We start from the raw sequence: 13989 nt of genomic DNA, 5'->3' as shown, positions 1-13989 counted from the left end.
CACTGACATGAGCCCTGAACGCCCCAAGTCCCAATTCACAATGAGAAGGTCCCCAGCTCCACCCCACTCACCCCCCCCCCCCAATCAGGGCACACCCCAGCCCGATTACCACTGTGCAGAAAATACCAGCCTGGCACCTTGGCAGCACCCCTGCCAGCTGGAAGTGCCACATGGGCACTGTCAGACTCGCATCCAGGTGGCACTGCCAGGGTGGTAGTGCCAGGCTTCCTAGGTGCCACCAGCAGTGCCAGGTACCACCCTACCAATGGGTCATGCACCTGGGGGCCTCCAATCCCCTGGAAGACTCCCACGAGTGCCATTCCGTCTGGTCCAGTTTGCAAAGATCAGTAAAGAACAACACTCACCCGGGGTCTCTAAGGTGATGGAGTAGATCCCACATCTTGGTTAGATCTCGGGAACACATATTGAAGTGGGACTGGATGGGCAGGATTCACATTGCCGCGTCAGACATTGTCGTGCCTGACTAATTTGGTAGAATTTTTTGAGGACGGGGAGCCAATGGATGTGGTATACCTGGATTTCCAGAAAGCTTTTGACAAGGTGCCACACAAAACGTTGCTGCATAAACTAAAGATGCATGGCATTGAGGGTAAAGTGGTAGCATGGGTGGAGGATTGGTTAACTAACTGAAAGCAGAGAGTGGGGATAAATGGGTGTTTCTCTGGTTGGCAACCTGTAACTAGTGGGGTCCCTCAAGGATCAGTGTTGGGCCCGCAGTTTTTCACAATTTACAGAGACGATTTGGAGTTGGGGACCAAGTGCAATGTGTCAAAGTTTGCAGACGACACTAAGATGAGTGGTAAAGCAAAAAGTGCAGAGGATACCGGAAGTCTGCAGAAGGATTTGGATAGGTTAAGTGAATGGGCTAGGGTCTGGTAGATGGAATTCAATGTTGCCAAGTGTGAGGCTATCCATTTTGGGAGGAATAACAGCAGAATGGATTATTATTTAAACGGTAAGATGTTAAAACATGCTGCTGTGCAGAGGGACCTGGGTGTGCTGGTGCACGAGTCGCAAAAAGTTGGTGTGCAGGTGCAACAGGTGATTAAGAAGGCTAATCGAGTTTTGTCTTTCATTGCTAGAGGGATGGAGTTCAAGACTAGGGAGGTTATGCTGCAATTGTATAGGGTGTTGGTGAGGCCGCATCTGGAGTGTTGTGTTCAGTTTTGGTCTCCTTACCTGAGAAAGGACATATTGGCACTGGAGGGAGTGCAGAGGAGATTCACTAGGTTGATCCCAGAGTTGAGGGGATTAGATTCTGACGAGAGGTTGAGTAGACTGGGACTGTACTCATTGGAGTTTAGAAGGATGCGGGGGGATCTTATTGAAACATATAAAATTATGAAGGGATTAGATAGGATAGATGCGGGCAGGTAGCTTCCACTGGTCAGGGAAAGCAGAACTAGGGGCATAGCCTCAAAATAAGGGGAAGTAGATTTAGGACGGAGTGTAGGAGGAACTTCTTCACCCAGAGGGTTGTGAATCTCTGGAATTCCTTGCCCAATGAAGCAGTTGAGGCTCCTTCTTTAAACGTTTTTAAGAAAAAGATAGATACCTTTCTAAAGAATAAAGGGATTCGGGGATATGGTGTACGGGCCGAAGAGTGGAGCTGAGTCCACAAAGATCAGCCATGATCTCATTAAATAGCGGAGCAGGCTCGAGGGGCCAGATGGCCTACTCCTGTTCCTAGTTCTTATGTTCTTATGTCTCGCAAAATCGCATCAGCTCTCATGAGGCAGGTAGATCCCGGAAGTGAGATTTCGCGGCATCTACGGTCACGTTGCGCCGTGCACACTTCTTTTCGGGCACAATACGACCGGTAGATCCCACCAAGAATGTCTGCCTCTGCTCTCCACATTTACATGAAGACGACTTTTCTTGTCCTAAGTGCAGGGTCACAGATATGTGAAAGTGTGGTTTTCGCAAGAGGGTGTCACGCATTCATTATCTTCCTGAAAACCAAATTACTGAAGCAGCAAAATGTGAAACCATTTTTAGTAGGCATCTTCAGGAGTCAGGTTCCCCCCCAAAAGAGTTCTGCATTTTTAAGTGACAAGAATGCACCCTTAGCCCTGAGCCAAGTATGACTATTGACCCACTCGGGTGCCAGATTTGAACTATGCCATGTCCAGATGAACTGTCTACTCAGCTGCATTCGGACTTAGTTTGAATTTTGTAAGCTTGTTCGTTGCAAGCCAGTCGTTGACTTGGTGCCAGCAGCATTTTCTGTGGCCCTACAAGTTAAACTGTAACTACCAATCTGTCATGGCTTGCTGCAGCACGTAACAGTATGGACTCTGGGAGCCGGGCCAAGAAATACAAAAGTTCCAAGCACTATAATACGAAAGCAGGTTTTCTTTTTACTTCATCAAGAACAAACAACTGCCGCCAGCGAGTTACGCATTCCTGCAAAAAAATGTTACTGATTTAGAGAGTAATTTTTTTTCCCCACTTGGGTCTCCCTTTACCGCCTGAATTTTCAACAATTAAACACAAATCTTGCATTTGAATTGCTGACTTGATTTCAATAAATGCAAAAGTGGAATGGGGGAAAAAATTCGGAAAAAACTACTGTGGTGACAAATATTGATTTCATTCAAAGGTGCATTCCTGTCTTCAGCACTCTATAAGCCATTGAAAAGGTCACGCCCAAACCAACCAACCAACTCAAACCTCGCGATGGCTGGGGAAGAGGCAGCAGATAGGCGATGCTGTGGAAGATCCTGGCACCAGCAAAGATTCGGAAGTGCAATAAAGCTGTACTCAGGTCAGGGCCAGTGAGGGCATACAACACACCGATGCCAACGAATGGAACAATGTTCTCCAGGTCATTCTGATGACATCTGCAGGGAGCAGAAACAAGCAGCACAGACTAAGCATTGGTTTGTTCAAACAGAAGTTATGAAATTCACCCATACACAGCAGAAATACAAAATGAATTACTAAAGTGTAACTTAAAATACAAGAAAATCGAACTGACAGCAGTAAAAAGTTAATATTAATATTGGAATGCAGAGTCATCACACTGGTGAAATGCAGGATTAGAGAGACTCGGGAATCAACACGTTTTCAAGCTTGGGATCTAAACAACTACAGAAAGAATGGACTTTACAATAAGGGAACTGCCACAATGAATTTTATGTTATTCGTCTCCTCAGCTTGTATTTAATTAGGTATATGACAATTGGCTTGGCTTCATATGGACTTACTTTTGAACCCTTTTAGTGTAGTGGACTGAACACGCAAGATCGCAAGAATTTAAAAGTCCTCAACTCAAAGCTTGTGCACCATGGGGTGCAGTCAGGCAAACAGCACTGGGCCAGATGAAAACATTTTTTACAGGCGGGTCTCTCAGATTTGGAACACGTCTATGAAAAAAAATCTCCCCCCCCCCCCCACCCAGAACTCGACAAACTGTTTCACTGAAGAATATTTGACTTATCAATATGACCCATTACAAAGGACTATATTATTCTGAAAGTTCAGGAGGTCCGAGAAGGTGATCCAAATGGAGATTTATTTATAACCGAAAGAAAAGGCCGCAACACGGCATACGGCACACTGGACCCAACCAAGTCTACCGTTCATGACAGTCCCCATCCAGGCCGTCTTTTAAGGCTTGATTCTATGAGCCCCAGCTGTTGGATTTGGGGGAGCTCACATTCCATAAGCCTCACGAGGACATCAATCGGGTCATCCCCGTGGGTCTCATGAGGGTCATTACAACTGTTGGGGCTCGAGAGATCAGGGTGCTATTTTTAAATGGCGCCCCGATCTCTCACTGTACTGAGGAGTTCAGCCTTCAACGGGACCGGAAGATCCGTTGGCAGGAAGGACAAGGAAATCCAACCTATATTCTTTAAAAACTCAAGTAAATTAGTGAAATGGCATGCAACAAATTTGGTCAATTTGTTTTAGGAAAAATAGATGATGTTCATATTCACACAATCTATATTAAGCACATTGACCATTGGTTAATAATGAATTTTCTAAACTTACATATACTAAGAGTGTTAAAAATCTTGATTGAAGAAGAGTTCCAAATCTTGTCAGGAAACACGTTTCTCGTATCATTACTACTACCCAATTATTGGAGAAAATCTAATATTGGTCTCCTGTCAAAAGTTCTGCAGAAGGGTTATTTAGATCTGAAACATTACCTCTGTTTCCCTCCACAGATGCTGCCAGACCAGCAGAGTTATCCAGCATTTTCTGTTTTTATGTGGAAAGGTCACAGTCAAGCCCTCGTTTCTGCCACATAGACACCAAACCCCATAACTTGCAGTGGAGACAAACTTAACACAAAGGCCAACTCGACTAGCACAACTGATTCAACTCTCTATTATTCAATTCCACTGTTTATCGCTCAAGGTTCCGCCACCAGCCAAAACAATTTGCCGAAAGGGACCCAGAAAATGCCAACTTGAACTTCATGGATATATAAAGCAGATGAAACGTCCATTCAGGACGTATGAAACATCAACCCCTCAACCTGACAACCCAATGAAACTTGCATCTTATTATAGTTTATCAAATTTTAGATGAATAATGCCAACAAACCACCTATGGGTGAGTTCTCCCAGTGAGCCAGAGAAGACACAGCAAAGAGTGAGTTTGGGAATTTGAAGCTAGGTGGGAATTCAAAGCTGGGTGGGGAGGAGGTGCTTTTTAGCCCTGGTAAGTGACTGGTAAGTAGTTTTTCTTTTCATTGTCTAATTTATTTAATTTTTTCTTTGTTTTTTGGAATTGGAGTTGTATAAGTTAACCTAAGGTTTAAGACATGGCAGGAGATCCCACACCCGTGTCATGCTCCTCATGTGCGATGTGGGAGCTCAGGGACACGTCCACTGTCCCTGGCTCCTTCATGTGCAAGAAGTGTGTCCAGTTGCAGCTCCTGTTAGACCACTTGGCGGCTCTGGAGCTGCGGATGGACTCACTTTGGAGCATTCGCGATGCTGAGGACGCCGTGGATAGCACGTTTAGCGGGTTGGTCACACCGCAGGTGAAAGTTACTGGGGGAGATAGAAAATGGGTGACCAAAAGACAGAGCAAGAGTAGGAAGGAAGTGCAGGTGTCCCCTGCGGTCATCTCCCTGCAAAACAGATATACCGCTTTGGATACTGTTGAGGGAGATGGCTCACCAGGGGAAGGCAGCAGCAGCCAGGTTCATGGCACCGTGGCTGGCTCTGCTGCGCAGCAGGGCAGGAAAAAGAATGGCAGGGCTATAGTGATAGGGGACTCAATCGTAAGGGGAATAGACAGGCGGTTCTGCGGACGCAATCGAGACTCCAGGACGGTATGTTGCCTCCCTGGTGCAAGGGTCAAGGATGTCTCAGAGTGGCTGCAGGACATTCTGGGGGGGGAGGGTGAACAGCTAGCTGTCATGGTGCAATAGGCACCAACGATATAGGTTAAAAAAACGGGACGAGGTCCTACAAGCTGAATTCAGGGAGTTAGAAGTTAAACTAAAAAGTAGTACCTCAAAGGTAGTAAACTCAGGATTGCTACCAGTGCCACGAGCTAGTCAGAGCAGGAATGTCAGGATAGATAGAATGAATGCGTGGCTTGAGAGATGGTGCAAGAGGGAGGGATTCAAATTCCTGGGGGCATTGGAACCGATTCTGGGGGAGGTGGGACCAGTACAAACCAGACGGTCTGCACCTGGGCAGGACTAGAACCAAGGTCCTAGGAGGGGTGTTTGCTAGAGCTGTTGGGGAGGGTTTAAACTAATGTGGCAGGGGGATGGGAACCGATGCAGGAAGTCGGAAGGTAGTAAATCAGGGACAGAAACAAAAGGCAGTAAGGGGGAAAGTGTAAGGCAGAGAAGCCATCGTCAAAAATCAGAAAGGGCGACAGCACAAGGTACAGTGACTGAGGGGAGCTCAGTGAATAGGCCCAGTAATACTAAAAGGAATAAAACGGGAAGTAAAAACATAAATGGCAAGCGACGCGGCAGGTTGTGACATGAAGATATGGGTTCAACGACAAGGAAAATTAGGAGAAAGGTTAAGAGGAAATATAACTTAAGAGAGGTTACTGATTGAGGCGTTAAGATTCAAAACAGAGGTATAAAAGCCAACATAAGTGTACTTTACCTGAATGCTCATAGTATTCGGAATAAGGTAAATGAGTTGATGGCGCAAATCATCGTGAATGACTATGATTTAGTGGCCATTACTGAAACATGGTTAAAGGATGGTCACGACTGGGAGTTAAATATCCGAGGATATCAAACTATTCGGAAGGACAGAGTGGATGGTAAGGGACGTGGTGTAGCTCTGTTATTTAAGGAAGACATCCGGGCAATATTAAGGGATGACATCGGTGCTATGGAGGATAAGGTTGAATCCATTTGGATGGAAATCAGGAATAGTAAGGCGAAAAAGTCACTGATAGGAGTAGTCTATAGGCCACCAAATAGTAACATTATGGTGGGGCAGGCAATAAACAAAGAAATAACGGATGCATGTAGAAACGGTACAGCAGTTATCATGGGGGATTTTAATCTACATGTCGATTGGTTTAACCAGGTCGGTCACGGCAGCCTGGAGGAGGAGTTTATAGAATGTATCCGCGATAGTTTCCTAGAACAGTATGTAATGGAACCTACGAGGGAACAAGCGGTCCTAAATCTGGTCCTGTGTAATGAGACAGGATTGATTAATGATCTCATAGTTAGGGATCCTCTCGGAAGGAGCGATCACAATATGGTGGAATTTAAAATACAGATGGAGGGTGAGAAGGTAAAATCAAACACTAGTGTTTTGTGCTTAAACAAAGGAGATTACAATGGGATGAGAGAAGAGCTAGCTAAGGTAGATGGGGAGCAAAGACTTTATGGTGAAACAGTTGAGGAACAGTGGAGAACCTTCCAAGCGATTTTTCACAGTGCTCAGCAAAGGTTTATACCAACAAAAAGGAAGGACGGTAGAAAGAGGGAAAATCGACCGTGGATATCTAAGGAAATAAGGGAGAGTATCAAATTGAAGGAAAAAACATACAAAGTGGCAAAGATTAGTGGGAGACTAGAGGACTGGGAAATCTTTAGGGGGCAACAGAAAGCTACTAAAAAAGCTATAAAGAGTAAGATAGATTATGAGAGTAAACTTGCTCAGAATATAAAAGGATAGTAAAAGTTTCTACAAATATATAAAACAAAAAAGAGTGGCTAAGGTAAATATTGGTCCTTTAGAGGATGAGGAGGGAGATTTAATAATGGGAGATGAGGAAATGACTGAGGAACTGAACAGGTTTTTTGGGTCTTTCTTCACAGTGGAAGACACAAATAACATGCCAGTGACTGATAGAAATGAGGCTATGACAGGTGAGGACCTTGAGATGATTGTTATCACTAAGGAGGTAGTGATGGGCAAGCTAATGGGGCTGAAGGTAGACAAGTCTCCTGGGCCTGATGGAATGCATCCCAGAGTGCTAAAGGAGATGGCTAGGGAAATTGCAAATGCACTAGTGATAATTTACCAAAATTCACTAGGCTCTGGGGTGGTCCCGGCGGATTGGAAATTAGCAAACGTGACACCGCTGTTTAAAAAAGGAGGTAGGCAGAAAGCGGGTAATTATAGGCCAGTGAGCTTAACTTCGGTAGTAGGGAAGATTCTGGAATCTATCATCGAGGAAGAAATAGCGAGGCAGCTGGATGGAAATTGTCCCATTGGGCAGACGCAGCATTGGTTCATAAAGGGCAGGTCGTGCCGAACTAATTTAGTGGAATTTTTTGAGGACATTACCAGTGCGGTAGATAACGGGGAGTCAATGGATGTGGTATATCTGGATTTCCAGAAAGCCTTTGACAAGGTGCCACACAAAAGGTTGCTGCATAAGATAAAGATGCATGGCATTAAGGGTAAAGTAGTAGCATGGATAGAGGATTGGTTAATTAACAGAAAGCAAAGAGTGGGGATTAATGGGTGTTTTTCTGGTTGGCAATCAATAGCTAGTGGTGTCCCTCAGGGATCAGTGTTGGGCCCACAATTGTTCACAATTTACACAGATGATTTGGAGTTGGGGACCAAAGGCAATGTGTCCAAGTTTGCAGACAACACTAAGATGAGTGTTAAAGCAAAAAGTGCAGAGGATACTGGAAGTCTGCAGAGGGATTTGGATAGGTTAAGTGAATGGGCTAGGGTCTGGCAGATGGAATACAATGTTGACAAATGTGAGGTTATCCATTTTGGTAGGAATAACAGCAAAAGGGATTATTATTTAAATGATAAAATATTAAAACATGCTGATGTGCAGAGAGACCTGGGTGTGCTAGTGCATGAGTTGCAAAAAGTTGGTTTACAGGTGCAACAGGTGATTAAGAAGGCAAATGGAATTTTGTCCTTCATTGCTAGAGGGATGGAGTTTAAGACTAAGGAGGTTGTGCTGCAATTGTATAAGGTGTTAGTGAGGCCACACCTGGAGTATTGTGTTCAGTTTTGGTCTCCTTACCTGAGAAAGGATGTATTGGCACTGGAGGGTGTGCAGAGGAGATTCACTAGGTTAATCCCAGAGCTGAAGGGGTTGGATTACGAGGAGAGGTTGAGTAGACTGGGACTGTACTCGTTGGAACTTAGAAGGATGAGGGGGGATCTTATAGAAACATATGAAATTATGAAGGGAATAGATAGGATAGATGCGGGCAGGTTGTTTCCACTGCCGGGTGAAAGCAGAACTAGGGGGCATAGCCTCAAAATAAGGAGAAGTAGATTTAGGACTGAGTTTAGGAGGAACGTCTTCACCCAAAGGGCTGTGAATCTATGGAATTCCTTGCCCAGTGAAGGAGTAGAGTCTCCTTCATTAAATGTTTTTAAGATAAAGATAGATCGTTTTTTGAAGAATAAAGAGATTAAGGGTTATGGTGTTCGGGCCGGAAAGTGGAGCTGAGTCCACAAAAGATCAGCCATGATCTCATTGAATGGTGGAGCAGGCTTGAGGGGGCCTACTCCTGCTCCTAGTTCTTATGTTCTTATTATTCATTGAATATATACTAGGTAGGCGCTAACTTTTAGGTTGAAATAGGCTTACTGTCCACAAAATGAAACTAATTGTGGGCATGCAAAAACAGGAAAGGAGCAGACAGGAGATATGAATGATTACAATGAAGTCACTATTTGTTTTGCCCCAATACATGACGAACATTACCTTCTCACACGCTCCACATAGGGATCAGTCCGCATGTATTTCTTTGTGGTTTCTTCATCCTTTGCACCATGGGCTGTGGCATCTTCAGCAGTGATAAATGCCTGTATAAATTGTTCATAAAATTGTTATTTGCCGATGGACTGGGAAAAAATAAAAGTAGACTGGACTCCAGAGTAGAAACCATTTCTGGTGACGTGCAAATCTTACTTGGTGCTCCATCGCTACTGCCTCTTGGAACATATCCATTTTTCAGTACATGAAACACAGGGAATCGTCGGGATTTAATTCTGAACAGACAGCCTACTGCTTGAGCCACCACCTTAAAAATCCGACCATACGCACATACAACTCTCACTTGGTGCAGAAAAAAACATACAAGTATCTTATTCACACAATCAAGCAAAGTCATAACTGAAAACAATCTTCTTGTCGAGCTGAATAAACTAATGTTCCAGCCCTATAATTAAGACAGGGATCAAAGGTTATGGGGAGCAGGCAGAAAATTTGAACTAAGGCCACAATCAGTTCAGCCATGATCTTATGGAATGGCGGAGCAGGTTCGAGGGACCAAATTGCCTACTCTTGCTGCTATTTTTTAAAATAGTCTTACGTCCTTTCAGAGAAAGAGCTGAAAATTTAAGAGCCGCTCCAATTCAAGTAGAAATTTTCCTGAACTCCTGCAATTAGTCTCTAACTGACCTTGAGCATCGTTCTCGAACTTTTCCCACAAGGAGTTGACAGCTTTAAAAAGATATGCCAGGTCACACACAGCTCTACCTTAGCAAGGAAGTCACCATCATTCTTGAAGGGGACACATATAAGATGTAAATATTGACCTTAATAGATGGTTCATCATTTAACTGTACATGACCTCCCTCACCATGAACAACGTTACAGGAAGCTCACTTCATTAATGGTCTACATGCGACTCCAGACCCACAGCAATGTGGTTGACTCTTAACTGCCCTCTGAAATGGTCCAGCAATCTACTCAGTTCATGGGTAATTAGGGATGGATAACAAAAGCAGACCTTGCCAGCTAACACCCACATCCCACAAAATAATAAAGAGGAAAAAACGAAGGGGACCTGTTGCATAAATCAGGTACAGGGGGAAGTTTTAGCTCTGACACAAAATCTCATGATCAGAACACAGACTCATAAGGTCGCCTCTCATTCTTCTAAACTCCAATGAGTACAGGCCCAACCTACTCAACCTCTCCTCATAAGAAAATCCATCCATATCCGAGGTTAACCTAGTGAACCTTCTCTGGACAGCCTCCAATGCTAGTATATCTTTCCTTAGATAAGGGGATCGACCTGTTCACATCATTCCAGGTGTAATCTTGTTTAGTTCCTGTTTTAATACTCAATTCCCTTTGAAATAAAGACCAATGTTCAAACTTGCCTTCCCTATTTCTTGTTGAGCTGTAAGCTAGCTTTTTGTAATATATGCAAGTAGACCTTCAAATCCCTCTGTGCTGCAGACGTCTGCAGTCTTTCTACATTTAAATAATATTCAGCTCCTTTACTCTTCCAACCAAAGTGCATAATTTTTCATTTTTCTTCAGCATATTCGATCTGCCACTTTTTTGCCCATTCACCTGTCCCTCTGTCAACTCTGTGTCATTCTCACCACTTGCTTTCCCACCTACTTTTGTGCCGTATGCAAACTTGGCATTAGAACATTGATTTCCCTCATCCAAGTCATTAATATATTGTAAATGATTGTGGCCCCAGCACTGATCTTGTGGCACTTCACTCGTTACAGGTTGCCGTCCTGAAAATGCCCTTCTCATCCCAACTCTCTATCTTCCATTAGTTAGCCTATTATCTGTCCATGCTAATATACTACCCCCAACATCATGGGCTCTGAAGTAGCCTTTTGTGCGGTACCTTATCGAATGCCTTTTGGAAATCCAAGTAAATTACAACTACTGACTCCCCTTTATCCTGTTCATTACCACCGCAAAGAATTCTATTTGTCAGGCATGATTTCCCTGTCATTAAACCACTGGATCGGTTTCCCTGTCATTAAACCACTGGCTCGGCTTGATAATATTATATATTTCTAAATATTTTGCTATTATATCCTTTATAATGAACTCTAAACATTTCCCCAATGGTATCCATATCCCATGAATTAATAACATGAATGCCTATTATACATAGCAGTGCTCAGGAGCCAAGGGCACAGGAAGGAGATTATGCATGATAGGAAATTAAGGGGCACAGAAAAACGTGGACCATTTTCCACACCTTGAGAGGCTCAACGAGAGCAAACACAAACAAAATTCAGCACTGTCTCCAGTGGGCCAGCTCAACCTTAAACTGACTGAGGGAAAGTGTACTTTAGGACTAGGATCTCAAAACTGCAACTAAGGTAATGGTTTACAAGGTAGCAGTAACCCCCGAGCTCCTATGAAAGAAACACTAGAGAAAAACCATGAGTGCGACCTTTGCAAGATTCTCTTCCAAGCCAACATTGAGCACTGATCACACAAAACCAGCTTTGCTGGGCAGGACATAGCGCTTGTATGATACCAGACCCCTGAGGCAAGAGTTCAAGTTGGAACTCGATAAGGCAATCCCCAGGAGGACAGTGGAAATGTTTAAAGGATATCTTTGAAGCATTCCTGAAGAGATCAAACCTGCTCCTCAACTCATTGGGGGTCTCTGGCTTGTGTGACTGATCAAAATGGAGAAGGCACTAAACACATTAAGAGACTTCATTGGGAACTTGCAGAGGTGATGCGGAGGCATTGGAGTGTTATAACCCCCACCAGGACCACAGGGAAACCATGGAGCTTGTGAAGTTACGAGCTTCCCGGATAGGGGGCAGAGGCCATCCAGCTGGAGCTAGTTACAAACGAACATCAATGCCGGCCCAAAGCAGGGCCTGGTGCGGTTAGTTCTCCCAGCAAGGACTGGAGTGGGGTTGAGTTGCCGCCTTGAGCAGGTTACTGTAAATGGTTAAATAAACCTCTGTTCTCTTATCGCTTATCAGGTTACTAAATGGAGAAAGCGTGCCAAACTCATCAATCTAACCCTTCAAGCAACATCAACACGGGGCACATACCTGGTGTTGTTCTAGCACGCAAAACCAATGCCAGCTTCCAATTAACGAAAAAGGACAAAACTTAACTCAATTCCTTTAATGGCGGCTGTTGGATCTTACCTTACGAGTCACTCTGAAGTAGCCTGTCAGGGGTCCCATTAACAGCATCTTCAGCAGCACGATGGTGCTGTACGTGGAATAGGCGAGGAAAACCTCGCTGTCAATCAACTCGGACATTTCAGCAGCGGGCACTAGAAAATGTGGGGGAGAAAAATACAACTTATAAGTTTCCCGAAAAAAAAAGTTTAATACACTCACAAAATATGCATATAGTGCCTTCCGTGGCAGTCAAATTATTCGTAGTGCAGCCCTTAAAAATGCAAGAAAGTTAAAAGAAAAACAAGCACGGAGCCTCTTTAAACGATCAGATAGACGTCGAAAACAAGCACATTTAAAGGATTGCATTCAAACATTAAAGAACGATTAGCTCCTTTCATGTTGCATATGTATATGGACCCACCTTTGATCTCTGCTCCTCTCTCTGCTACTCTGAGAGCTGAACTCGTTGTGTGTTCCTTACAGAGAGCAGGGCAGGTCCTTTACAGGGTAGCTGTTAGGTCGACTGGAGGACTGCACTCTGCTGGGGCGGCTCTCCCAACCACAGCCTCCCTTTCAACACAAGAGGCTTTCATTTCACCCCACCTCTCAGCTTATTGTTCATGGTGTGCTTAATGTTGGTATAATGATGTTTTTTTTCAACTTCCTTTCATGCAAATGATTGGGACAAAAAAATGGATGAATGCTGTTGAAGTTGATGAATGATGTGGAAGTTGATGCATCATATCAGATTCAGGGGCTAGTGTTGCCTACTACCGTGGTTAAAGATCAACCTCCAGGATACTGACTGCCGTGTGCAACCCGGGAGAGGGACAAAAAAATCGTAGGGATAGTATAAAAAGATTTCTTAAAAGATTATCTGTGAACATAAATTGTGGCTCATGTGGGTCAGTGCAGACTCAATGGACCGAAAGGCCTCCTTCTGCACTGTGTGTTCTATGTTCTAACACAAAAATATTGAAAATGGGCAGGAGGGCGGGGAAGGGGGAGGCTGACAGTCAAGCAGAAACGGTTTGTGAGTCTTTTTGCTTTCCAATTACCATAGGAAGGCAGTGGGTGGCACGGATGAGTGTGTTGGTGGACTAAAGGAGGGAGTGTGGAGGCAAATCAGGTAATTAAACCTTTTTTAAATTAGTTCATGGAACGTGAGCGTTGCAGGCTGGGCCAGTATTTATTGCCTACCCCTAATTGCTCTTGAGGGGGCAGTTAAGAGTCAACCAAGCTGCTGTGGGTCTGGAGTCACATTTAGGCCAGACCAGGTAAGGATGGCGGATTTCCTTCCCTGAAGGACAATACTGAACCAGATGTTTTTTTACGACAATCGACAATGGTTTCATGGTCATCATTAGACTTTTAATTCCAGATTTTTATTGAATTCAAATTTCGCCATCTGCAGCGATTTGAACCTGGGCCTCCAGAGCATCACCCCGGGTATCCGGTTTACTAGTCCAGTGACGATACCACTATGCCACCACCTCCAGGAATACGCACAAGACGGAATTCTCTGGTTCACCATCCACGTGTTTCTTGAAAGCGGCATTTGCTGTTGGTGGAATTCTCAATTGCCGCTTGTCAATGAGATTTCCCACTGAAGACACCCAACACCGCCGGAAAAACCCACGGGTGCGGGTGCGCTGCCAGTGGGAAAAGA

General features: G+C 44.3%; 1 protein-coding gene across 1 annotated transcript; it reads right to left on the bottom strand.

Annotated features, from left to right (window-relative positions):
* Window positions 1-2361: 2361 nt before the first annotated feature.
* LOC140388092 (microsomal glutathione S-transferase 1-like) lies at window positions 2362-12923 on the bottom strand. The gene is made up of 4 exons (XM_072471730.1): window positions 12742-12923; window positions 12342-12472; window positions 9166-9266; window positions 2362-2864 (listed from the first exon to the last, which is right to left on the bottom strand). Exons 2-4 carry the CDS (start codon window positions 12456-12458, stop codon window positions 2618-2620), a joined length of 465 nt encoding a protein of 154 aa, XP_072327831.1. The 5' UTR covers window positions 12459-12472; window positions 12742-12923; the 3' UTR covers window positions 2362-2617.
* Between the last annotated feature and the right edge of the window lie 1066 nt (window positions 12924-13989).

The sequence above is a fragment of the Scyliorhinus torazame genome, chromosome 13 (assembly GCF_047496885.1).
Source record: "Scyliorhinus torazame isolate Kashiwa2021f chromosome 13, sScyTor2.1, whole genome shotgun sequence".
In the NCBI taxonomy this organism is placed as follows: Eukaryota; Metazoa; Chordata; class Chondrichthyes; order Carcharhiniformes; family Scyliorhinidae; genus Scyliorhinus; species Scyliorhinus torazame.
The sequence above is the reverse complement of the archived record's forward strand: the minus strand, read 5'-3'. Positions and strand labels throughout refer to the sequence as shown.